This window comes from Puma concolor, chromosome C1, assembly GCF_028749965.1.
Source record: "Puma concolor isolate L17-30 chromosome C1, mPumCon1.1.hap2, whole genome shotgun sequence".
NCBI classification, from domain to species: Eukaryota; Metazoa; Chordata; class Mammalia; order Carnivora; family Felidae; genus Puma; species Puma concolor.
The window spans coordinates 37,424,380-37,450,275 of record NC_141674.1 but is presented as its reverse complement, the minus strand read 5'-3'; the positions used below and the strand labels follow the sequence as shown (position 1 = coordinate 37,450,275).

Here is a 25,896-nt window from a genome sequence, read left to right as displayed (position 1 = left end):
GGTTTCTAGGACCAGGAGGGCTGGCAGTTTGGGCTTCCTCCAAGTTCACGGCCCAGGTTCCTGCTGGGTGGTGTCCCTCTCGCTCGATTTCTTTCTCCAGTTCCGTCACTCTTATTCCTTCAACATACCATTGCGGTGCTGCTACTCTGTCTCTATGATATGCTGGGGCATAGATAAACCAGACCTGCCTCCGAGGAGCTCTTTGGGGTACACAATCCCCCTGATGTAGTGGTTGGCACCATATTGGAGGGATGTTTAAGGGACACAGGAGAAAAAGCTGGAGGCAGGAACTTCTGCTCTCCTGGAAGTCCTAGGGCAGCCAAAGCCCTTGGCTCCCTCTGCTTAGAGGAGATTTACTTGGTGTGCACCCCACCTTCTCCTCCCCCTGCCACCCAGTGCAACAGGTCCCCAGTGTATGGTCCTGGGAAACAAGACCAGGGTGGGACTGACCTGGGAGGAGCACAGTACCCAGCCCATGTATATTTTAATCCACTCGGCAACTTTGCATTCTCCCAAGCCTCGCAGGCACAAGCCTCGGCGCCTTGGCAGGCAGCCCAGATGGGCTCTGAGTCCTGTCACATCCCCAGCAGCCAGCATGGGGCCCAGAATTACTGTTCAAAAGTGTTTGTTTAAAATGAATGCATAAGCAGGGGCCATGCCCACTGTACAGATGAGGAAACTGAGTTCTGGAGAGGGTGGATGACTGCTCTCCCATCACAGCTTTTAGGAATAGAACAAGAAGGAAGCCAGATTTCTTAACCTAGCGCAGAGCATGCTGTCCAAGCAAGGGGAGCATGTCACCCCCGCACCCAGGATATTGTCTGGCACAAGCTAGACCCTTAGCAAGTGTGGAATAAAGGAATGAGTGAAGCTGGGTGGGCATGCATTTTGGATAGCCCTGGCCCACCATGCTCGCCTCATCTACCGCTTTGTGTAGCCCCTTTGTATAACAGTGACAGTCACACTGAACTTCTCACCATCCCCACATGTACCCTTCCCTTCCCACCACTGGGCCTTTGCACCTGCTATCACACTTCCCCATCATCTGACCCTGCTACTCCCAGTCCAAGACAGACAACACCAGTTTTGCAAAGTCTAGTCTGATCCTTCCCAGCAAGAATACCCAACACACACACACACACACACACACACACACAGTCTCTCCTCGGTCTCCAAAGCATTTTGCATACCCCTGTCTGGCAGAACATGTAATCCTTGCTACTGTATCTCTCTCTTCCATCTCAGTATCTGTAGGCCTGAATACGGGGTGGGGTAGAGGCTCGTAAGAAAATTACAGTTTCTATTTATGAGACGGCGCTCAGCTCTGTGCTCAGCTTTTTATATATGTGTCATAGGTTCCCAACAACCCTGTGAATCATGTGTTCTTTTTACCTCCATTTTAGAGATGAGGAAACTGAGGCAGGGAAAAGTGCAGTAACTTGCTTAGGGCCACCAGCCACGAAGTAGTTGAGGAGGAACTCAAGCCTGGTGGGGCAGACAGTTAATCGCGTATTCTCTTCCACTCCATTAGGGCTCTGTCCTGTGGAATGGGTTCCGGGCTGGACACGCAGAACCCAGGCCACGCAGGGCCGTGCAGACGAGAGGTTTTCCTGGCGACTCACGGTTGTGTGATAGAGCCTGGTAGGCCCATGTGTCTCCTTAATGGTGCCTTTAAAACAACTCTCCCTTTCCCTTCCCACCCTCCTTTTCATCGCCCTCTCACTGTCACCCCATAGGAGCTGGCAGACCGGCTATGACTCTGTCGGGCCTGACTTGTTAGGATGTGACAGGGAAGTGGGCTCCTTGTCTTTCCGGGTACCTGTGGGGTGTGGGAGCTCTCACTAAGAACCTGAGCGGAGACCCAGAAAGAGGAAGGAGGCACAGATGAGAGCCAGATTAAAGACAGAAAGAAGAGCAGACTCAAAGAGTGAGAGCTGGAGATAGAGACGGCACACTGAAAGAGATGATAAGAGATAAAAGGGAGAGAGATCCTGTGGTCCCCTCGCCCCATCCCTATTAGAGATGGGGAAACTGAGGGTCAGAGGAAGTGACCCTACTTCCTGGCAGATGTGTCTGTCACTTTTGCAAACACCATCAATCCACTTCCTCTCATGTCCCCAGATAGCTACTGCTGTTCGTGTGCCTGGCCCTAAGCAGCGTGCGTCAGACTGCCGCCGGGGGCTCTGGGGCCTGCTCGGGAGGACAGCGAGAGTGAGGGGTATCAGTGCAGGATTGATCAGCGATGGCATCCTGGACAGGATAAGACCGAAGCCAGGCCACACAAAAAAATGTTTGCAATCAACCTTACTGAGGCATGATTTATACACAATGAAATGCGCCCATTTGAAGGATACAGGTTATTGACTTTTGACACACATACGCTCGTGTAAGCAGCACCACGAATCGAGACCGAGAATATTTTCACCCCCAGAGACGTCCCTTGTGCCTCTTTGCTGTCATCTCTCCTCTACCACCAACCCTGACTTGAACTCTGCCATTATAAGATTAGGTTTGCCTTTTCTAGAGTTTTCTATAGATGGAATCATACACAAGTATACTCTTTTGTGCCTGTCCTCTTTCACCGAGCATAATGTTTTTGAGATGATTTCGTATTCTTGCATGTATCAGTAGGTTGGTTCTTTCTTTACTGTTGAGTAGTTTCTTTACTGTTGCGTGAATGTACCACAATTTATCTGTTCACCTGTTGATGGGCATTTGGATTGTTTCTGGGTTTTAGCTGTTATGAATAAAGCGGCTATATGAATATTGCATCCCAGAGTTCTTGGGGATATATGTTTTTCAATTCTCCCAAATAAGTATATGTCTATCAACTATTTTTTTTTTTTTGAGAGAGAGAGAGAGAGAGGGAGAGAGGGAGAGAGAGAGAGAGCCCTAGCAGGGTAGGGGCAGAGGGAGAGGGACAGAATCTTAAGCAGGATCCATGCTCAGCGCAGAGCTGAGACCCGGGGCTCGATCTCACAAACTGTGAGACCATGACCTGAACCAAAATCGAGAGTCTGACGCCTAACTGACTGAGCCACCCAGGCGTCCCCATGAACTGTATATTTATAAGGAACCGTCAAAGAGTTCTTCAAAGTGCTTGAGTCATTTTTGCGTTTCCCTTCAACTATGAGAATTCCAGTTTCTCCACATCCTCACCGTTAGTTGCTAGTGTCAGTCTTTTAAATTTTAGCCATTTTAGTCAGTGTGTCACAGGCATCTCATTGCAGCTTGAATTCACATTTCCCTAATGTAAACTTGAGCACCTCTTCATGAGTTTTTGGCTCTTTGTTTTTATTTTTTAGGGTCACAAGGGATTTACGTCGGGACATATCACAGTGCCATCCAAAGTGTCCACGATTTTAAAGTTCTCTCGATGTAGCAAATGAGTCATTACAGCCAGAAGGCATGAAGAGGACATTGGGCCCAAGGCGACGTGGCTGCAGACCAGCTGAGTGACCTCGGGAAAGCTGAGCCGGTTTCCTCATCTTGAAAGCTGGGGTCACACTAGCAGCCTGGCAGGGTTATTGTAGAGGGTGTTGTGGCAGAGAAGAGCCAGACACAGGGAGCTGTGCAGGCGTACGCGGAAGGTGCTCAGGACATAGAGCCCCCTTCAGCGGTCTAGCAGTCCTGCCCACAAGTATTTATGTGTACCCAAGGCCCAGGGCCTGTCTGAGTGACCACCAGCAACTGTTCGTTCACTGCCCAGAGGGCTGGGGGCAGCACGCGTGCCTCTCCTTTTCTGACAGCTCTGGGAGCACGACCACTGAGGGCAGAGCTGGCTGGGCGGCTCCCTCGTGAGGACAGATGAGTTTAGGCACTAACCATTCCAGGTCTGGGGAGCAGCCTTGGTCTTCCGCATGCTCCTGTCAGAAGCATGGGGCAGGGACAGGGACATGGCTTCAAAGCACTAGGAAGCGCAGTGCTTTCTTAACAGATTCAACTATTTTATGGTGGGCCTTGCAGAGGACAGCGGTAACTAGGGCAGAGTTTCTCAGGGTTTGGTGAACATCAGAATCCCCTGGACGTCCTGTGGACATGCAGGCTTCTGGGCCTCACTCCCGGAGTTTCTGATGCATCAGGCCCAGGGTCTGGGACTTGGCGTTTCTAATGAGTTCCCAGGTGGTGCTGATGGCCCACTCTGAGAAGCGGAATTCTGGGGTGAAGCCCTTTCCGTCCGTGGGAGCTGTGGTGTCCTCGCTGGGCTTGGGCAGCATACAGATGGCACTCCCCACGCTTCAGCTTGGAATTCTCTCTCAGCCCCACCTATGGGCAGGGGGCGGGTTCTTTCAGGGCAGGGAATGGAGGCCAAAATGGAGACAGTGGTCCCATGGAAGTGGAGGGGGGAAACAATGTCACCTCCTCAAGTCGGAGTTTGGTTTTATTTTTAAATTTGTTTAGTGTTTATTTATTTATTTATTTATTTATTTATTTATTTTTGAGAGAGAGAGAGAGAGAGAGAGACAGAGCATGAGTGGGGGAGGGGCAGAGAGACAGAGGGAGACACAGAATCAGAAGCAGGTTCCAGGCTCTGAGCTGTCAGCACAGAGCCCGATTCCACGGGGGGCTCATGAACCGAGAGATCACGACCTGAGCCGAAGTCAGACCCTTAACCGACTGAGCCACCCTGGCGCCCCCAGAGTTTTTACCACTACAAATAACCCTGTGATGAGAACACTATGATGTATGGACAACAATCACCCCCTCTTCTACAGATGAGGAAAGTGGAGCACAGAGACTGAGACACTTTCCTACAAAGCTACTACTGACAAGTGAGAGAGCAGGGATGGGAACTCAGGACTGCCCTTGGAAGCCGCACAGCCTGGAGCCTGACTGCCTTGGGCCGGGATTCTGGCTCCACCACTTACCAGCTGGGCGTTCTCCACAAAGTTGCTCAACCTTTCTGTGCCTCAGTTGCTTACCTGCAAAATGCAGGTGAGGGCAGCCCCGACTTCACTGGGTTGTTGGAAGGATTAACTGAATTAATACTTATGAAGTGCTTAGGGCAGTACCTGGCACATTGTGCCTCCACATAAATGCACTGAAAGTAAACCTGGCTGTCCACCAGAGCGCACACACCCTGCATTCCTCCAGAGGACAAGCTCAGGGGAGAAGCTCAGAGATCAGCTAGTACCCAGAGACAGAGTGGGCTGAAACGCTTGAAAAAATTAAGACCTCAAATTTGGGGGTTAGGAAGAGCCCAGCCTTTGGTAGGGGTAGGGGTGGAGGCAGGGGACAGGTCGGAGAGTGGCCACCGCGGCCTCAGGCCCCAAACCTGGCGAGGCTGTTCTCTCCAGGATGCTCCCTTCCAGGACCAGACTCCAGACTGACCTGTCTGGGTCCCAACCTCCCCTCCACCCTACCCTGCTCCCCACCCCAGCCCGGGCGCTCTGGGTTTCCTGCCCGCCCGAGGCCCCTGCTCCAGGCACGCGGAGGAGGGGTGGCATTTCCTGGCGGGGCCGCGGGCCGCGTCACTCGCTCCTGGACGCTCGGACAGCGCTGACCGACAGGCACCAGATGCTATTTCAGGCGGCGCCCTGCTCAGTGCGCAGTTTCCGTTTTTCCACCGACCGTCGGAAACAGGGCAGGGGAGGAGGGTGTAGACGTCACGAGCCCCCCCTCCTCGCTTCAGGCGGGGGTGTTGGGGGCGGGGGTTGGGGCAGGTCCGCGATGGCTGCCAGACTGTCAGAATCTCGAGCTTTGCGAGCTTTGCGAGCTTTGCGAACAGAGGGGGTGGTGAGCGTCACCTCCGCGCCCTGCCACGGATACCTGGGCACACTCTTCTGCCGCAGGGTTGACGAAAGCCTTGCCGCCTGTGTTCCTTCCCTACAGCCTTGCGGGGTCATTTAATGCCCGGTAGGAGAATCCGACAGCTTGTAGCTGCCCCGGACACCTAAACTCAAGAAATTCGAAACCAAATGCAGAATCTCTCCCCATGCTCCCTGGCCTCCAGGCCCCTATCTCCAGGAATAACACCACCGCCTAAGCCAAGGAGAGCCAGAAACCCAGAGGGGTCCTGGATTTCTGCTTCCCTCTCATCCCCCAAACCCTATGGATACAACCCCAGTTTTGTATCCTAAATACAGGTCGTCTTCATCTGCCTCTTGTCATCTCTTCCTCGGCACCCTAGTCCACCCTCCCACTGGACCACTGCCTTGGTGTCAGAACTGGTCTTCCCACTTCTTACCCTCCCCCCCACACCCCTTCGTCACCTTGCAGCCAAAGAGCTTTCTAGAAATGCAAATCTGATCCTTTTTAGGACACTATGCATCCCCCTCCCCCGGAACCAAATAAACAAAATGGTTTCTTCTCCTAAATCCTTTAAATTGGCCACAGGCTTGTTCCAGCCACACTGGACTCTTTTCTGTTCCTTGCATGAAACTAAAGCCCTTCTTCCGCATCAGCCCTTGGCCCACGCAGAAGGCTCTCAATGTTCACTCTTTTACCCACCCTCAGATCTCACTCTCAGTTCTCCATCCAGGCATCATTTTCTCGGGGAAGCATTCCCTGGCGGGGCTTTCTGATATGGGAATGGCCAGCACCTATTTGCAGGGGCTCAGAGAAGCGAACTGACTTCTGGAACTCAGAATTACAGGAGTCCCCCGCTTTCAGTTAAGTGATGCAGTCAGGCAAAGGCAATGGGGACCAGAGGAGGAGAGATGAAATCCAGCCCCGTTGAAGGGAGGCTTCAGGGAGGAAGTGGCCAAAAGGTTGAATCGTGAGAAACGCGAGGAGACAAGAGAAGGCCAATAAGGCAGAAGGAGCAGCAGTAGCTGAGGCACAAGGGGGGATTCGGTGTGATGATAGTGGGTGAGGCAGGGCTGGAGCCATGGGGAGAGAGCAAGAGATCAGGCCTAATAGACCCCAGAAGCCTCTCCTCAGGGTCCCTGTGGAAGGCTGGAATGGCTGGGCCAGGGGACGCCTTGTGACATGTCCAAGAATTAAATTATTTTTCGCAGAACTTGGATGGTTCTTCTCCCAGGAGATTCTGTAAAAGTTACCGGTATGCACAGGGTGCCCTGACTTCCACCAGAGAGCACAGGGGGGATAGAGGCCACAGCCTGCACTGAATTGACCCTATCTTCACAGAGAGTCATCTTGATGGCAAGGAGGGGCCAGTACTCAGACTGTGACCAGACTCTGGGCACTGTCCTTGACTGGGACTCAGTCCGGGACCAGATGAAGGGATTTCCCCAGTTTTCAGGCTGCAAAAGAAGCTCCAAAGCAGAGCTATGGGGAGGACCAAGCATCCTGGCATGGTGGGTAAACCTGTGGACTGGGAACTAGGTACTTGAGTTTGGGTCTCAGCTTTTCCTGGGTTCACTGTGAGCTTTGGCCAAGTCACATCTCTCCGTGCCTTAATTTCCTTGTCTGTAACAATAACCAGAACTGCCATGCAAGTGCATATGATGTCATCCTGGGCTCTGGGCTGTGAGGGTTCCATAGATTACTGTTCTCATACCTACCTTTTAAAGGTCATTTAATTCTCACAACAAATCTGGGAGGTAGGTATTATCTCCCCATTTTACAGAAGAGGAAACAGAGGTTCGGAGCCAAGCGACTTGCAAGATTTAAACCTGGGCTTTCCCCTCCACCATAAAAGAATGAAACCAGATGCCCTCCATGAGCTGAGCCCCAGTCACCACTCCTCGCTGAACTCAGACTTCTACCCCACACTAAGATCTTGGTCCCTGCAATGAGTTGAACCCAGATCTGTCATCCCAGCCTCGGCTCTGGCTGCTTTTTGTCATCTGCTGGGCTCCAGGTGGACACTGGTGCCAAATGAACTTCAAACCCAGCCTCCACCACTCACCAGATGTGTAACATTGGTCAAGTTTCTTTTACTCTCTGTGCCACAGTTTCTTCATCTCTAAATGGAGGATGGTAATAGCACCAGCATTGTTTATGAGAACGAAAGGAATTTGTATGTGTAGAGTGCTTAGAACGGCGCTTCAGTAGCAGGATTAAACTGTTTAAAATATTATGAGGGATGGGATGTTCCCCGGGCTCTGGGCTCAGCCTGGAACTCGAGCAGAATAGACGTTTAAATCGCTCCGTTGACAGCAATTCTGCCTCCACAGAGCCCCCGGCTGTGAGCTCACTCTATGCCACGGGAGGCAAGCAAGCTCCATTTTAGAGCAGAAAGGAGCCAGGGCTGAAGGGGCTGGGGGGCCGGGGGGGGGGGGGGGAATGCTGGGAGCTTCCTGGGATGAGGAACTGCCCATTGAAATCCAGGTGTCTAGGACTGGAGAAAGAATGGATGCCGGGGAAGGGTTGGGAGTGATGGTTTTGGTGTCGGAGGTAGGGACGGGGTGCTGGGATGAGAGTCGCTGAAGAAAGGTGTCTCGAAGGCCGTGGGACAGAGGTTGCGGGTTGCCCGGTTCCCCAGAGGCTTCGGGATCAGAAATGGGGCTGGACTCGCCGAGTCCTAGACCGCGCGCCCAACTCTCTCCGTGGCGCATTCCGGAGCCGGTCCCAGCGCCGCGCAACCAGTCCCCGCTCCCTCCGGTGAAATTGCCAAATTAAAATGAATCATTTGGCCCATAATGGCCGAGGCGCTTATCGGGGGCGAGCGGACCCGCGGCAGTGCCTTATCTCGGCGGCGCACACGGCCCCGGCGCGCCTCGGCCCATGCTAACGAGGCCCAGAACGTGAGCGGGGATTAGCGCGCGTCGCTGGAGGAGCCTGGGCGCGCGGGCGGGGGACTGGGACGGGGGGGGGGGGGGGGCGGGGGCGGGCCTCCGCACTGAGGACCAGGCCTCAAAATGGCCACACGCGTCCCCCCGTAGCGGCAAAACGTGAGCATTCTGGCCTTTTTCTAGGGGGAGGCAACCTACGGCCTCCCGCGGAATTCCCCGTCAGTTCCTCTCTCCCTTTCCCCCCGCTCGCCTAAGAGGTCTTCGCTCCTTTTCCCTGGGTTTCTTTCGATGGGGGGCATTTTCCACGGACGCCCTCCGCTCTCCGCCGCCGCCCCTCCCGCCACGGAGACTCTCTTCCTTCCTTCCCCTTTTTCCTTACGCAATATACAGAAATGCGCGAGGCGGTGGTTGGTTTTCATTTCTTCTTGGTGGTTGTGTGCATGCGGTGGGATTGTGAGTGCGTGTGTGAGCCGTCGGCAATGCTGACTTCTTCCGAGTGTGGTCTTCCCAGGCGATGGGCTGTGTCCGAGTGTGATGGTGTCCGCGCCCTTTGGGTTGTTGATTTGGATTCTTCAAGCCCTTCTGCGTTTTCATCGTTGTATACAGTTATGCTCGTTGGCTTTCTCGACACGGGTCTGCCTCTGGGTGTTGGGTTGTGTGGCCTTGGCGATTGTGTTTGGGTGGTTTCGTTGTGTCGGGCGTGTGTGATCCTGACTACCTTAGGTGTCTGTCCGTGAGCGATTGCGTTGGACTGATTTCGTTGTGGCGCGTTGGACAATGTGCGGGCCCGACCATGTCGACTTGCGGGGCAGTGTTGGGTTGTGTTTACTTTGCTTCCCTTCTGTGGGGCTGGACCGTGTGTGGTCCTGTCCATACTGGGTTGTGTGCTTGTGTCCTTTAGAAGTGCATTTGCAAATCGCTGGGGGGTGGAGGGGAGGGCGAGCAGGAGATGGGGCCGCAAGTTGAGGAGGCGGCAAGGGGGCGGGGAGAGGGATTTCACATTTTATTCCAAATTATGATGTATTCGGAAGCCAGTGTTGGCTTGGATGGGCAGACGGAGCCCGGTCGGCGGCTGCTCTGTCCAGAGGCCAGCCTGTGCCCCGGTGTTCGAGGGGTTTGTTAGAGTGGGAGGTTCTTCAGGCTCGGAGCTGAGCAGCGCTCGCCAAGGCCCGCGCCTTCAAGCCGGTAGCCGCCGGCTTCGGTTTCCGCCGCACCCAGGCTTCATCCATTTCTGGTCAGTTTCGCGGGTACCTCGGCCGGGGTCTGCGGGAGAGGCCTGGAAAAGACAATGGGCGCATTCTCCAGGTTTCGCGCCTTGGGTGGGGACCCTCGGGATAATCTCCAAAGAACACTTTCCTATCCCCTCCCCGGGTGAGCGAATTGCCGCGTGGGTCAGGTACACGTCGCGTCGGTGACCCCGGCCAGGCTTTGTGGAGGGATGGGGTTAGTGCTGCCCTCGCTGCGAAAAAATGGATTTTGTTTTGCCAGTTATTATGGTTACTGATGTCGTCGTCGTCATCATCCTCATCCTCATCGTCATCATCATCCTTTTTAATTAAAGTAATCGTTCAGAAGCGAAGCGGCTTGTCCCTTTTAGCTTCTTTGGAGCGATAACAAAGCAGCGCCGTTTCCCGCCGCCCCCCCCCCCCCCCGCTCTATTTTTTAAGTTGCTGAGCTTGGGGTTGGGAGAGAAAATGGAGAGAGGGACGGACACACAGACTCTGTCATAAAGCAAAAATTAACCCAACCTAAGATACGGGAATGAGTGAATTCTCCCTTCTTCCCACCCCTCCCCCCATTTCGATTAGAAGAGGAGAAAGAAAATCTCCCGCATTGGACTGAAACTGCAGGGAAGAATTATTACTGTATTTCTACCAAAGCTGGGGTAAAAAAAGAGTCCTTTGGAATTAATCCAAGGCTTCGATGTGTAATCATAAACTGGACAATTTAGGCAAAACAAAACCCTTAGGAGGAAAAAAAAAAGCAGCCTAAATCTCACTACACTACACCCTGGGAAGCAGTATTGGATTTGTGTTTATCCTTCCTCCCTTTGCCTTGTTTATTGCTGCAAGGAATTACTAGAATTCTCCTTTACTCTGCTAGTCTGAACACTGAAAAATTGAAAATCATTGTGTGGGGATGGTTGAGAGGAAGACGGGGGCTGCCTGTGTCTCTCTCTTTCTTTCTTTCTTTCTTTCTTTCTTTCTTTCTTTCTTTCTTTCTTTCTTTCTTTCTTTCTCAATAGGAAGAAAAGAGGGGACCTAGATAGATCAAGATATCTCTCCCTCCCCTCCCCCATCCTCTTGGATCAGTGCTGTTCTGACTCCATTTCTCTGAGAAAGTAGCTTTTGGAATTGGGTTCTGGTTTCGCTTTGGGCTAGAGGTGGATATGGAGAGAATGGGGGCCTTGGAGGTTCTGCCCCACAGATCAGGGTCTGAAGACTGGAATCCCCTTTTCCAACACACATTTCCCACCCACCCGTGCTAGGCGTTGTGGCTGCTGCTTGGGCCTGACCCGGGTTCCCAAGCCAGCCAACCGCATAGACATGTCAGTGCTTAGAAAACAAACTCGGCTGGCCGCACTGAACCATCCGGTTGGAGGGCCCGAAAATGTTCTGGCAGTCTGTGGAGAGCTCGTTTTTTGTTGTTGTTGTTGGAGTAAATAGTTATTCCTGATTGGTCAGGTGTAGGGTTCTTTTTAAAGGGGGGCTGGGGGGAGGCTTCAAGCACCTGCAAGTTGGGGGCAGAAAGCTGTTTGCAATTCCCTGGGCTGGTCGGCGAGGACATGAGGTAATTCCCAGCCATTGACCCCCATTTCTCTCTCTCCCTCCCTCTCGCCCTCCCTCTTTCTCTCCACCCCCATCTTTCCTGGAAACTCGCTTTGGGCGCGGCAGACTGCCCAGGACCACACCGTGGCCTAACTGCTGGTCTCTCAGCGAGAGAGGGGGAAAGCAAAGACCCCAGTCCACAACTTGGACCTTGGCTCCCGCCCCTCTCCGGCGGAGTGGAGATCCTATTCAGAGGGGCTTGTCTCTCTAAATATGCCCCAGGTGAGTTTTGGGGGAACAGTTATCGGTGGCAACAGTGTCCAGGAAGACCTTGGGTTCCGGCCTGGGGTGGGGGAGGCTCAGGACAGAGGCCAGTCCGGTCTCCGATTGGGTGAGGGGAGGACGAGCCCAGAGCTGGGAATCCGGGATCCGTGCCTCTGTGGTTTCTAGCGGGACCCTTTCTTTTTTCAATCCTGGGTAAAAACACCTAGCTGGACTTAGCCCCCACAGGCCGCTCCCATCAGTCCTGGTCCTGTGCTTGCTTCACAAGGCTCCTAACTCTGGGGCAGCTATTTCTGGGTGGTGCAGGCTGCGTGTGCCTGGGCCGCTGGCAGGAAGAAGGCCCAGCCATCCTGGCTAGTGCAGTCCCAACTCCGGTGGGCCTTGACCGGGGCCTGAGGCCTAGAGCGGAGCACAGCTGGAACACTCCTCCACTCTGGTAGTAGCAGGGAATACGGTTCTGTTCTCGCGAATGCAGCGCAGGCTTGGGGCTCCCCCGGGGGTTCGTTCGGGTGTGGGTGCAATATGAAGGGCAGGAAGCTAGCTCTTACCCCAGGTACCAGCGGAGGCTGTTTTCACATGAGAAATTTTCCCTGCCCGGAATTGGGAGCTGCGGAGACCCCGTTGCTGCCCCCCAGGAGCTCCTGGGATCCCTGCCTTGTTCAGACTCGAACGGAAACATTGCGGCCATCTGGCAACAGGAGATGAGGATCCGGTGTTGGGGGCTGCGAGCTGGTTCTGGGCCGCACAAAGACAGAGGAGTTGTAATGGTCAAAATAGTCTAGCTCGATTCTGTTCAAAAGCTTCTCCCCATTCCTTTGTCTTCCCCAAATAAAAACAAATGAACAAAGTAAAAATCACTCGGGCTTTCCTTTCAGTAATCTTAACCAAAGCCAAGTGATTGGGGTTAGTCTCCTACAACCAGAGGTGCTTATGAGTCCGCTGTTGGCTTCTTCTGGAGCATGGACCTTGGCATGGGTGATCCTGGTTGCAGAACAGCCTGCCGGGTTTTCCTAAGGTCCAGGGATGGGCGGGGAGAGGTCGGCCACAGACCCTGGGGGCCAATCAAAGGTTTCTCACGGGGAGCCTCCGAGATACAGATATTTATAGGCCTCTGGGGAGGGCATTTGGGGCCAGAGTCAACTCATCTGGAATATGTGCTCCTCTTGCCCCTTGGGGACCCACGCCTACATGAAGCCTCAGAATTAATCAGAGGGTATAAATGTGTCATAAGGAGAGCTTGAACTCAGTCTGGTGATTGCAGTGTGCACCGTTGGTCACTCTGGTTAGAAGCTGGGGCTGAAGCACGTGTCACCGGGCACACAACGGTGTGTGGGGACAGTAAGGTAGGGAACCAGCACCTTGGGGGTTGTATATTTTGCCACAGGATGGTATATTACTGGTGCATTTCACTGCTGCAGGGGAGCCAGGAACACCAGACTGGTATACCTCTGGTGCATTTCTAGTGGCTGCAGTGTCTTGGCAGTCCCATTCTGTGGATACAGATCTATTGTTGCCGCCATAATCGTAAACTCATTTCCAGTGAAGCCTTGTGAACCCACTGCTTTTGCAGCTCATGTACACCAGGTCTTGGGGAATTCTGTTGTCTCCAGGGCGAGCCCCTGGAGCTGGCAGACCCAGTGCAGAAGTGCAATTTGAATGACAATTCTCCATCAGCTTGTGTGTCTGGTGGCAATTTTGCTGAGCCCCGAAGAGGTTTCAGAAGGTCGTGTCTCTCTTCTGCAGCTGGAGGATATTTCCCAGGCCAACTCTTGTCCGGAGCGGTGCAGTGGCGGAATGGCTGCCGCGAGTGATTAGATGCCCTCTGGTTGGGGATGAATTGGATTTTTGTGTATTTTCTGCTATAAAATATCCCAACCATCTAATTCAGAGAGCAGAAATCTTCTTTTGGACATCTTATGAAGCCTGTTGGGTTGATTATATACGTATTTTATTAAAAGAACTCACAAGCATCCCCAAACTGCAGACCCAGAGTCTCATGGTTTTTTGGTTTTCATTCTTTCGGGAGCCTGGCTCTATTGGCATCGAAGCAGGGCGGTGGAAGGCCCCCAGTCAGTGTTAGTGGGGACTGGAGCCTCTGTGGTCACCCTGGTGTATGGTTGTGGAGAAAAGAAGGAGTGTCCTCAGCCCCAGGGATATACATGGGAGGGGGTACACAGGAGGATAGCTCAGACAGAGTGAGATAGAAGTTCTGGTCCCGCTCTGTGGCTCTGTGGCCAATAGGTTCATGTGACCTTGGGCAAGGCATTCCCCTGGATGGTCCGGATAATGTTTACTTGAGCATTTGCAGGTGCTTTTAAATGCATAAATGAGGTATTGCCCCCATTTCCCAGAGGACAACACCACGGCAGGAGAGGGGGATGGAAGAGTTCAAGGGCCTTCGTGATACCTCTTCCTGCTCACAGATGGGAGCCTAGACCCCGGTGGCCTCAGGAGCATTCTGAATGCTGAGGCTCCATAGCCCTTCAGCCAAGCCTCCCTTCCAGACCCCACCTCACTTGAGTCCAGCTAGGCAGAAGGAGGTGGAGTGTGCGGGGGACGTAGGGCTAGGATCATTTTCTTCTTTCCCAGTGTCTCATCTCTGGTCTCGGTGGGAGTAAAGGGCCACCGGGGTTTCCAGCAGCTGCCCAGAATACACGGTGTATTTGCTTACTACAGACAGACAACCCCTGCAGGGGGGTGCATATGTGTTGAAAAGAGAGCAAGAAGCGCTGCCAGCTGTGGCACAGTGGACCCCAGGCCCTGTAGCCTCCATTCCCTGAATTTCCTACTTGCACCCCTCCCAGGTTTCTGGATGTTCCTGTGCGGGCGGCAGGCTGGGGGTGGGTATTGCTGAGGGTGGTTGGAAAAGCACCCCACCTCCGCGCCACAGTTTCCCCGCCAAAACCAAAAGGGGGGCGGGAAGAACATGGTCAGGGGATTTGTTCCCTCCTCTTCCCTTGCGGCCTGAGCAGGGGGACAAGATGGTATTTCTTTCTCGCCTCTTTCTACATTTCCTTCCTTTTCCCCCTTCTGTTTTCTTTCGCTGGCTGTATTCCTTTTCCTCCAATGCCTGTCGTGTTTTTCCATCTCTTCAGTCTCTGTGTCTCCCAGGCCCATCTCCCTTCTCCCAAACTAGAGCCCCCCCCTTTCTCCCTCCTGCCCCAGCCCCCCGCTGGGCCTTCAGGCCCCGGGGGAGGGCGTGTGTCCACGTGGCGCTAAGTTGGTCCGCCTCTTCCCACGTCTCGGTGCGAGAATTTCTCTGACCCCTGCACCCCCTTCACTCACCCCTCGGTGGGCTGGGGGCGGTTGTCAGAGCGGGCGTCCGCTTGTCTGTCTGTCTGCCCGCAGGATGACGGAGCGGCCGCCGAGCGAGGCGGCCCGCAGTGACCCCCCGCTAGAGGGACGGGACGCGGCCGAGGCCCGCATGGCCCCTCCGCACCTGGTCCTGCTGAACGGCGTCGCCAAGGAGACGAGCCGCGCGGCCCCCGCGGAGCCCCCGGTCATCGAGCTCGGCGCGCGCGGCGGTCCGGGGGGCGGCCCCGCCGGTGGGGGCGGCGCCGCGCGGGACTTAAAGGGCCGCGACGCGGCGGCGGCGGCCGAAGCGCGCCATCGGGTGCCCACCACCGAGCTGTGCAGACCTCCGGGGCCCGCGCCCGCCTCGGCCCCCGCGGAGCTGCCCGGCGACGGCCGCATGGTGCAGCTGAGCCCACCCGCGCTGGCGGCCCCAGCCGCCCCCGGTCGCGCGCTGCTCTACAGCCTCAGCCAGCCGCTGGCCTCGCTCGGCAGGTCAGGGCCGCGGCGGGAGGGGACGGGGTGGGGGGGCGGCACCCCGGGAAGCATCCTGCCGGGGCGCCCCTTGTGCCCCTCGGAGCGACCGCGCTTAGCGGCAGGAGCGCAGGAAGGGAAGGGAGTAGTAGACCCGAGGGCGGAAAAGTCTGCTCGCTGGAGCCCGTGCGCGAGCAGACGGGAGCCCTTTGTGGGAGTGTGCGTGTGCGCGGGGCCGGGGCGTGCCCCGTGCGTGTGCGGCCTGCATGGGTGTGCGTGAGCCCGCGAGGGGTCCACGTCTTCGGGCGTGCAGGCATGTGGCCGGCAGTGAGTGGAAGCGCGCTGGCTGTGCTGGGTGTTGGTAGTGTGTGCGTGCGTGGTAGCTAGTGGCCCGAAGGGAGCCGCTGGAGTGTGAGTACCGGGCAAGAATGTGTCTGAATGCGCTCCGCTGTGAGATTCTTCTGGAAACTGCAGCCTTCAGTGGACAGGTAAGAGATACGGAGCTGATGGTCGTTGCAAGAGGGTTCCCTCTTCGGAAACTGCTTCAGGGCGCATCTGGGGAGTGGATCCCTCCCTCTCCTCCTGAGCCCCTCCTGAGCCTCTCTGCCCCTCGGCCGGGCTGGGCAGGGCGGCGGTGGGGGGGGGGCGGTGCGCGGTGTATACCCCTCTCGGTGTGAGGGTGTCCATTTTCCTGCTGGGGCCACTGAGATGGCGGGGAGATAGAGGTAGAGGTTGCGCGCAGACAGGAAGATGAGGCAGGGGTTGATAATATGGGCCAGTTATTGAGTTTGTGGGAGACCCCAAGAAAGAAGCCATGGAAAGCACAGAGTGGGTGATGGGGGGGGGCATGTAAACAGTGGTGAGTCAAGGTTTCCTTTCTGTTGAATGTCGGCGGCCCCCATGGGACCCCCGATGAAGGTGGGGCGATCTGGGGGGAAAGGGATGGTGTGCCTTGTGAGGGGCTAGAGTTGCACAGCACACAAGGTATGAAGGCCACATCTGCCTGTATGAGTACCTGTTTGGGAGGGGAGGTGTCTGGGGATCCTGTGCTTGTACCGGGAAGGGGAGTATGCCTGCCTGTGAGTTGCATGTGTGTTCATTATTGCATTTGTTCCATGTGTTCACTTATCATTTGTGTGGGGGGAGGGGTGTGTGGGAGTGTGGTCCCTCCTCCCCTTGCTTGTCTCACCGGGGAGAGAGGGTGGGAGCATTCTGTGAGTGTGTTTGGGTGTGTGTGTGATGCTCTTTCTATTCCAAACTCAGGTGTGAAGGGAGCAGGAGCCCCCTTGTTTTCCCAAGGGTGGTGGGAGGCTCAAGAACACGTGGGGAGGATCGCTGAGGAGGCTTTCTCCCCTCCACCTACGTGTGATCTTGTGATCTGCCTGCTCCCTCCCACAGTGGGTTCTTTGGGGAGCCAGATGCCTTCCCTATGTTCGCCACCAACAACCGAGTGAAGAGGAGGCCCTCCCCTTATGAGATGGAGATTACTGATGGTGAGTCTACCTGCTTCCACCTTTGTGTCATCCCTCATGCTCCTTAGAGCCCCTTGAAGGTGGGATCCTTGGGCACTACTCCATGGGTGTCTCACATAGCTGGGTTGGCTGCCTTGGAACCCGAGTCTGCCAGAATCCTCACCCTGCAACTAGACCTGGGACTAGGGAAAGTCATGGGTGGGGCTGGGGGCCACCCTCATGGTCCTGGGAAGAGGGAAGTGGTGCTGAGGACACACTGAGGCATTTAGCCCAAACCCCTGGAGTCAGTTGTAGTCCCCACTGTAGCTCCGTTCCAACCCCTGGCAAGAATCGCAGGCGGAGGGCAGAACACGTGGTGCTCCCTGCCTCTAAGCGCTGCCCCTCAGGGATTTCGTGCACCTCCCAAGTCCTTTTTGGAGTCTGGAGTCTGCTCCCTGCCTGGAATTGCACATTTAAGGGCCTTGTCCCAGGACCCTATGTTGTGGGGCCATCTCGTCTCCGTTCCACACCCAGAGCTGAGAACTGGAGTTCCCTTCCTGACATCCTAGATTCCCCGAGAAGGTCCTTGGCACTACTACAGTGAACTACCCGAGTAATCTTTGGCACTTAACTTGGGGGAAGGGGTTGGATGAATGGGAAATTTGGAGTATCCCCTCCCTCTCCCCAGTGTTGATCTGATGCAGTAGATGGGACCCAACACCAGGGGGCAGGAGAGCAGGCTCTTCCAGAGCCCAGGACTTGGAGCCAATCCCTGGAGCCTCCAGTGCTTCAGCCTGGCTGGGGCCTGGGGCTCCAGTAGGAAGGGCACCTGAGGCCTTGAAGCCACACTGGGTTTATTCAAGGAGCCAGTAAGAGGGATATGTATTGAGCTGGAGCTTCTGGAGAGGAGTCCTCTGTGGTGTTCTGGAGGGGAGGGGGCCTAGAGTCTGGACAAGGAACAGGCCTCATAAGACCTGATCAACCTGGGATATGGGGTGTAGGTCCAAGAGGGAAGGGTGATGACATGTCAGTGCTGTTAGGTTAGAGAGGGGAGGTGGGTATACCAAACAGGAAATAGGCAGAACCAGTCCCGAAGTTCCCCAGGGAAGAGGCATTTTCTGCAGAGGGCAGAAGCAGCGACAATCAGGCATAAAAGAGAGGAAGGAGGAGAGGGGCAAGAGGGTGAGGATTTGGGGGGAGCACAGACGTATAGGGAAACCATTACTCATAAATGTCACTAAAATTTACTGAGCACCTACTCAGTACCTGGCCACGGAGAGTCAGAGGGTGCAGAGGGATGGACAGACTGGGGGAAGAGGAGGGTGTGGAGAGGTGGGAGGTTCTCTGGGAAGGTGCCAGCAAGGAAGAGGCAGAAATGGAGGTGAGAGGAGGGTATGTGTGTGGGGGTGCAGAATCTGTCCATGAGACTTGGAAGTCAAAGGTATAACCAGAAAGAGTCCAAAGAAGTGGAACTAATTCGAGGTGTAAAGTCGGGACTTGATGTGGATTCCTACTGCTGAACTTTTCTGGCACTCAGTTTCCTCATTTGTGAAGTGGGGAGAGTAATTGCTTCCTTACAGATTGCTGAAAGAGTACAATGGGGTAAAGTGTTTTTAGGGCCTGGCTCAGAGTAGGTGCTCCTTCTGGAGTTCTGTCTAGCTGTAGCTGTGACAGCACTTATAATGCCCCCTCCTCACCTAGGAGCTCCCTAAAGATCAGTCAGCATTACCATGGAGCAGGGACGGTCTTCTCTATGTCACAGCTGAGGGACACCCCTCTGTCTGGCCTGGAGGCCAAAGAACATGGAGTTATTTCCTCCGCAGCAGCCCAGGGTAGGACTGCCAGCACAGTGCTGTTTTTCCCAGCTTGGGTCTGGCCTTTGGCGAAGAGTGCATTGGGCTGGGGCCTGTTGGGGTTTAGAAAGACAGCTTTCAGAGGCACAGTGGGCAGGGAGTGAATGATCCGCTCTGAGAGAATATCGTGTGTGTGCATGTGTGTATACGTGTGTATGTGTGTGTGCACGTGCTTGTAAGAGAGACAGATGATGAAGCTAGAAGTGCTGGCATGGATGAGCTGTCCCAGCCTCAGTCTCAGTGGAATGAGCAGTGGGTCTTAGGTGATGCCTTGACCCTTCCTCTCCTCGTCTCCCCTACTCAAGTTTCCACATTCTGAGGTCTGGTTCTAGGGGTCATCAAAGAGGGCAAACAAATATCCCAGGACTGGGAGTTCCTTCAGTGCACAGAGCTTCCTGATGACTGCTGGGAGCTTGGCTGTGTGTCTCAGTGTTGGGGAGGGAAGCGGTCACCTCAGCCCAGGAGGTCAGGAACACTTGCAGGGCCCTGTTCTATTTTCTCTGCTTTGGGCATCCCAGGTCAGGCTTGGATATTTTGTGCAGTGCTTTGAACATCATAGGTGCTCAATACATGCACGCTGGTGTCTGCTACTGCTCCACAAGTCTTAGTGTGTGAATATAGTCTGAAATTGGTCTAGTCTGTAATCAGTGCATTGTAGACATGGAGAGACTGAGGCAGCCCCCAGACACCTGCTCAGAGCCTCAGGCCGTGCCTGTGCATGGCTGTCTCTCCACTCCTCTCCTGGGGGAGAGAGCCCACAGGGTAGGTGGGCCCTTTTCCCTCTTGTCTCTGCTCTCTACTCCATTCCCCCTCCTGCCAGCATGATCAGTTAGCAAACATTTACCAAACCCCTGCTCTGGGTTTTCCATCACCCTTAGTATAAAGTCCCCACCCTGACTGCAGGGACTTATGGGGCCTAGATTCAGCCTACTCTGATCACAACCACACTGATTAGCCAGGCTGGCTTCAGCCATTTTCCAGCTCAGGGCCTTTGCCATACCATTCCCTCTTCCCTTTCTGTGGCTGCTGGCTCTTGTTTAGCCTTAAGTTCTTACCTTCTAGATGTCACTTTTCTCCAGTATGCCATCCCCAACCACCTCAGCTAAATGTAGTGGCTCCTTTCCATATTTTATTACATTCCACTTCCTGTTCATTTGTTATTTGTTTGTACTTGTTCATCATCTGTCATCACCATTAAAATGGAAGTTCCGTGAGGGCAGGGACCCTGTCTGTTTTGTTCATCATGTTCCTTGGTGCCTGGTTGTTAGTAAATAACTGATGGTTGGATGATAATAGCTGACATTTATTGAATGTTTTATCTGAGGCAGGTATTGCCTTAAGGACTTTACCTGTGTTCGTTGTTAGATCCATATGACAACCTTGTGACTTCAGTTGCTAGTATTACCTCCATTTTACAGATGATGAAGCTAAAGCACGGGGAGTTTAAGTAACTTGCCCAGTCACTCTCTAGTGAGTAATAGTCAGGAATCATCCCGGAAAGTCTGGCTCCAGAGTTTGTCTTTCTGACTAATGTGGTATGGCCTCTTGGCACAATGAATGAATGAATGAATGAATGAATGAATGAATGAATGACAAATGGTCCCTGTCCTCAAATGTTTCACAGCCCAGACAGGGCAACAAGCATAGACACATACAGCAATGATCAAAAGTAATGGAGATCAGGCAGTTGGAGGGCCATGATGGTTGGTGAGGTCTGTCCCAAGGGGTGGAGGGAAATCCTCAGAGAGGAGGAAACAGATGAACTGGGCTTTACAAGCTGAATAGGAGTTTTCTAAGTAAAAGGTAAGGGAAGGCGTTCTGGGTTTCCCCAGTTTCCCAATGACTGGTTTCTCTTCTTCCCCACAGGAGAAGGTGCCTTGGGGCACCTCCATTTCACCGTTTTAACTCTTGTCCCCCTACCTCCAGGTCCTCACACCAAAGTCGTGCGACGCATCTTCACCAACAGCCGAGAAAGATGGCGGCAGCAGAATGTGAACGGGGCCTTTGCTGAGCTCCGCAAGCTGATCCCCACACATCCCCCAGACAAGAAGCTCAGCAAGAATGAGATCCTCCGCTTGGCCATGAAGTACATCAACTTCCTGGCCAAGCTGCTCAATGACCAGGAGGAGGAGGGTACCCAACGGGCCAAGCCTGGCAAGGACCCCGTGGTGGGGGCTGGTGGAGGAGGCGGTGGGGGAGGGGGCGGTGCACCTGCAGACGACCTGCTGCAGGACGTGCTCTCCCCCAACTCCAGCTGTGGCAGCTCTCTGGATGGGGCCGCCAGCCCGGACAGCTACACAGAAGAGCCGGCACCCAAGCACACGGCCCGCAGCCTCCATCCTGCCATGCTGCCAGCCGCTGATGGAGCAGGTCCTCGGTGATGGGGCCAGGGCCACTCAGGACCGGCCAGGAGGGCAGCCTCAGGCTGCTGGGACCATGGGCTTCGGGGCAGGTGGGGTGAGGATTGGGCAGCTCTGAAGCAGGGCAGTGGACTTGATGAGCCTTCCTTGATGTCTGAACTTTGGGAAGTCTTAACTGCCCCAGCTGGCTTTCCTGTTTCCTGACTCAGTGGTAGAACAGAAAAATGGAGCAAAGTGGTAGGTACTTTTTATGAAGACGGCACGGTCTTCCCCTCCCCCAAATCCCTAAGACTTTAAAGTAAAGAGCTCAACTGGCACTGCTTTTGGCCTGGAGCTTGGGACCCCCGTCTTTGCTGAGACTTGGGGTTGTCGGCTCTCCCCTGGGGCATCCAGCAGCCTCTGCCTTGCCTTCAGCACCACCCCCCCCCCCCCAAGCTGGCTGGAGTGGCTTGTGTGGCCACTCTGTCCAAATATGTAGGTACCTGGTAGCTGCCCATTTCTGGGTGAGCCCCATCTTCACCCAGGCCCATGTTGGTCCACCCAGCTTGCCAGCTGCCGCAGAGAGTCACAAGCCTCGAGGTGCCTTCTTCAGGGCCTGGTTGAAGAAGATGGCCAGTGGACAGCCTGCTCTTGACTAGCTGGGCCAGAGGGTCAGAAAACCCAGTAGCCCTTACTCTTGCCCCAGGATCAAAGCTCTGCTTTCTCCCCACTGAGACTTGCCTTCCTAATCCTTGTGGCTGTGGGGACCGAGTCTGTAGCTGGGAGCATGCCCTGTTGGGCCTCATGTGAAGGCAGAGAGAGGGAAAGTGATTAGAATGAGTTGAGCAAGAGCTGTTTAGGGCTGTGGGTTCACATCCCGATGGTGTCTCAGAGCTTCCTGCCTGTATTCTGAGCTCCCCATCACTGTTTGTACGGTGAACGAATGCCAGTGTGCCGATGGGCATGTGCTTGTGCTGACAATGGATGCACAGCCCCATCTGTGTGTCCTCGCAGATGCTCAGAGGGACCTTCTCACCCCCAGGAAGTCTGTTTGCTGATGGTCTGGTCTGTGTTCTGAACTCAATTGAGCACAAACCCTGTCCTGTGAATTTCTGGCATTTGGGATTTTTGCTTCACTTCAGTTACTGGTGGGATCTTTAGGTCTTGATAGGACCCAGGCGCCAGCCCCCTTCTGGGGCATGGGAAATCCAGAGACCAGAGACCAGGCCCTGGCTGAGACCCAGACATATGCACAATCACTTAGAATCTTCAATACCCCTCGGTTATACAGCTTTCAGTCACCTAGGGTGTGTATGGGAGGCTGGCTTACTGCAATAAGAGTGTCCCCCTCCAAAAGTTGTACATGAAAGTTTTGTAAATCAAACCCTTATCCTTCATCTTTTGAAGAAGTACTACTGCAAGTCCTTTTGTAAAGTGAAGAATTTTTTTGTAGAGTGGACCCACTGTCCTGTTGATCTCTTGTGTCAATCCACATGGTGGGACATGGTTTTCTTAAGGCCAGGCCTGCCTGTGACATGCATTCCAACCCCGTGGAACAGACTCCACCCAAGTCCTATATACCTGTCATTGTACCCTCAAGTCACCGCAGCCATCTCCCACCAGGCTCTGCCTTTGGGGTTAGAGGGAAAACAATCCCTTGTGGTGAAGGACCTTGAGCACAGCCGAATGCAGATGGCATGATCCCTGCTCCCTCCCCTCCCTCTTAAGTTGTGGGGTCCAGTTTGTGAGTAAGGGGGGAACATGGTAACCCTTATAGTACCATTCTTCATCCATTTAAGACCCCCAACATCCTATTTTGGTGAACTTAGGATTGGTTTCTTTCCAGTACTTGGAAGCTCCTGTGAGGAATCCCATCTGTCTAAAGATGGAGCCCCTGTCCTAGGTCCTAAGACTCTACCTCCTGGCAGAGTAATTTGACTTGGGAGTGAAAAGTGGCCACAGTATGGATGAGTGGAGACGATTTAGGAGATGATCACACATTCTATCAGGAACTCAAGCTTCTGGCTTCCTCCTCTCTCAGACAATATGGATGTTACCTCTCTCAATGTCAGTTTCTCATAAACACCCTGGTCTCCTAGAGCTGTGGTGTAGACTGAGTGGAATCATGAAAGTAGCATTTTGAAACCAGAAAGAACCCTTCTGCCCTCAATATCATTGCTGCAGTGGGGTTTCTCACCCTGAGTGCAGGGCCTGGGCAGTGGGCCAGCCTGCCTGACTGCATAGCATTTGAGTAATCTAGGTTCCAAACCACTTTTGCCTGGATTATCCTGATTGTCCACATTTCTCCAGATTGACCTCATTTTCGTTTCCTTCCAAGGGGAGGCACAGGAGTAAGAATGGAAAAAGATATGGGCGGAATATGTAAAACGCAATACAGCTTCCCCAAACTGGCCTGGGTAGGGAATGGTAAGGCTTCATGTCTTTGCAAGACCTACAGAAGATCCAAAATTTTCATTTTCATGTCCAACTGCGCACCCCCCGCCCCACCCAGCATACCCTTCTTCTTCCTCTGCCTCACCTGTAAAGAGATGGCAACATTCCAAGAATCATATTTCTGCAAAGGGAAGGAATGTAAAGGAAAAAAAGTGTGGAGAAGAGAGATGATTGTAATGACCGGAGGGATTCACGTCTTTTCAGGAAAATTCACATGCTTTTATTGGTGGTGGCAACGACAAGATGGTACAACCTTTATCCTATTCCGAAAACAGAACAGAGGGCACAGCATCTGTAGTCAGCTGACAACTATCTTGGCCTTTGGGGCTGGTCTGGTCTCGTACTTGTGATTTCGATGGTACGTGGCCGCCACCAAAGGCTTGCCCTTGCCCCTGTACATAGCGCGTTGTCCCTGTGGGCGGGCCCAGCACTTTCCGTCAATGTTGTACTGTACGTGATGAGTTGTGTTGGTCTCCGCATTTTTCTGCAGAAGGGGAGTAACCGCTCCGGGTACCTTGACCTTTGTACAGCCGGGAGGCCAACACTGTGGGCGTGACTCTTTAGCGACAAAACCCTTGTGGTGATGATGTGTGTATATATATAAGGATATATTGGGAAGATTTCTAAATAAAAGTTTTACAAAGGGGCCTGGACTCTGTACTTGGATCTTGCACCCCCAGGCCTGAGAGTTGGGACATTAAAAGGAAAGGTCTGACAAGAGTCTGTCTCCCTTGATATAGAGGGGCCTCCAGGACTCAGCTGTTCCCTCAGGGTGGGATGATCCCACCCTGAGGCTCCCCGCCTTAGAGGTTCCATTCTTTTCCCTCTCCCAGGCCTCACAGAGGGGGCCTCTTCTGAACATTGTGTACCTGTACTTGCGGCGCAGGGCCATCCCGCAGGTGGCCTCCTCTGTGTGCTGGGTTCAGCCTGTATGGCTGGGGCAGTGGCTTTCCTCATAAGTTCAGGACAGATTAAGGTCTCACCAGAGGATGGTCCCAAGTGCTCTGATGACTCCATGGAGGCTGCAGCTCTAATACCTGACTCTCGAGGATTGGGGGGTGCAGGTCTCATGTGGGGCTCAGGGACAGGCTGAGGCTTTGGGAGAAGTGATCAGTGAGGGGAGGCTTAGGAATGGAAATGCCGTGACGGACGGGGACTCTGGGTTCGGGGGGCAGAGAGGGCTCTGCATATGGACTGTTGGAACTTCAGGGACCTCAGTGGGTTAGCATTTCCAGTGGAGTACCAATCCTTCCATGTAGTCGTGTTTTTTGAGCCCTACAACGGGCCAGGTATCATTCTAGGTACTGGAGATCCAGCAGTGAAGAAAACCAAAATCCCTGTTCTTGAGTTGCTTGAATTCTAGCGAGGAGACAGTAAGCACGCACACGCACACACACGCATATTAAATATGCCGATTATGGTGTTGATACAGTGAAGTTACAGCACATTAGAAGGTGATTAGTAGCAGGGAAAAAAGATGTGCCCAGAAGGGAACTCAAGGGGCCCCTGGATGACTCTGGCTCCTTTGGGATTAGCCTTGCTCATCTTGCCAGGCTTTGATCTTGGCTGCACCTGTCCTAGGAAGCTTCCAACCATAATCTAGGAGGGCCAGGGCCATGCAGAGCTTGAGGGTCAAACTCTGGCCTGTAGGGAAGCTCCTGAGCTTTTAGAAGACTCCCAAGTATGCATCTCCCTGGCCCAGGGCAAGGAAGCCTTTGGGAAGATAGGAAGAGGAGACTTGGTCCTGGGGCAGGAGAAGGGGGTTCGGGTGGTGAGAGAGGGGGTGGAGGAGAGAGAGAGATGCATGTTCATGCAAGCAAGAGAGTGACGTTTCGGAAGCTATAGTGAAAGGGGGTTTGGGGTCGAGGAAGTGGTTAGCCAAGACCAATGCAGTGATAGCCGAGGCTCTGGTGAGGATGGCATCTGGGGAGGAGGAGAATGGGAAGGGAGGAGTACCTATTTCCAGGAGGATCTTTCCCAGGAGAGGGCAGGGACTCCATTTACAGAGAGGTGAGGAAGACCTGACTCTGTGGCCACCAGGCAGAGTCTGTGGGGCTATTGACTGCCCAAGTGGGCCAGGCCCTTGGGGATCGTTTGGACTAGTGTCTCCATCTTCAGATAGGAAGACTGAGGCCCAGAGAGGAAGAGTCTTCCCAGGGCCACACATCCCATGGACAATGACAATAGTGGCAGGCAGGGCAAGACTAGACTTCCTGCCTCCCATGGGGGACACCTTCTGCCCACCTCAGGGAAAAGACCATGTTCTCGCCATTCCACCCATTCCACTATTTGCTTTCTCTGCCCCTATTGTATTCACCTTTCTGTCCTGGCTGCCATTGTGTTTT

The 25,896-nt window shown here is 54.0% G+C and overlaps 1 protein-coding gene across 15 annotated transcripts; it reads left to right on the top strand.

Moving 5' to 3' along the window:
• Positions 1-8,729: 8,729 nt before the first annotated feature.
• TAL1 (TAL bHLH transcription factor 1, erythroid differentiation factor) lies at positions 8,730-24,197 on the top strand. 15 transcript variants are annotated; one of them, XM_086716894.1, is made up of 7 exons: positions 8,730-8,798; positions 11,534-11,689; positions 11,958-12,125; positions 12,297-13,032; positions 15,038-15,475; positions 16,853-16,947; positions 20,685-24,197. In XM_086716894.1, the coding sequence occupies exons 5-7, from the start codon at positions 15,039-15,041 to the stop codon at positions 21,137-21,139; spliced, it is 987 nt and encodes a 328-aa protein (XP_086573020.1). In that variant the 5' UTR covers positions 8,730-8,798; positions 11,534-11,689; positions 11,958-12,125; positions 12,297-13,032; position 15,038; the 3' UTR covers positions 21,140-24,197. The 15 variants fall into 15 exon arrangements, with proteins under 15 accessions (XP_086573020.1, XP_086573019.1, XP_086573024.1 ...); XM_086716893.1 differs by having other exon boundaries at positions 12,271-13,032; XM_086716898.1 differs by having other exon boundaries at positions 11,958-13,032; positions 20,685-20,891; positions 21,013-24,197.
• The last annotated feature ends 1,699 nt before the right edge of the window (positions 24,198-25,896 follow it).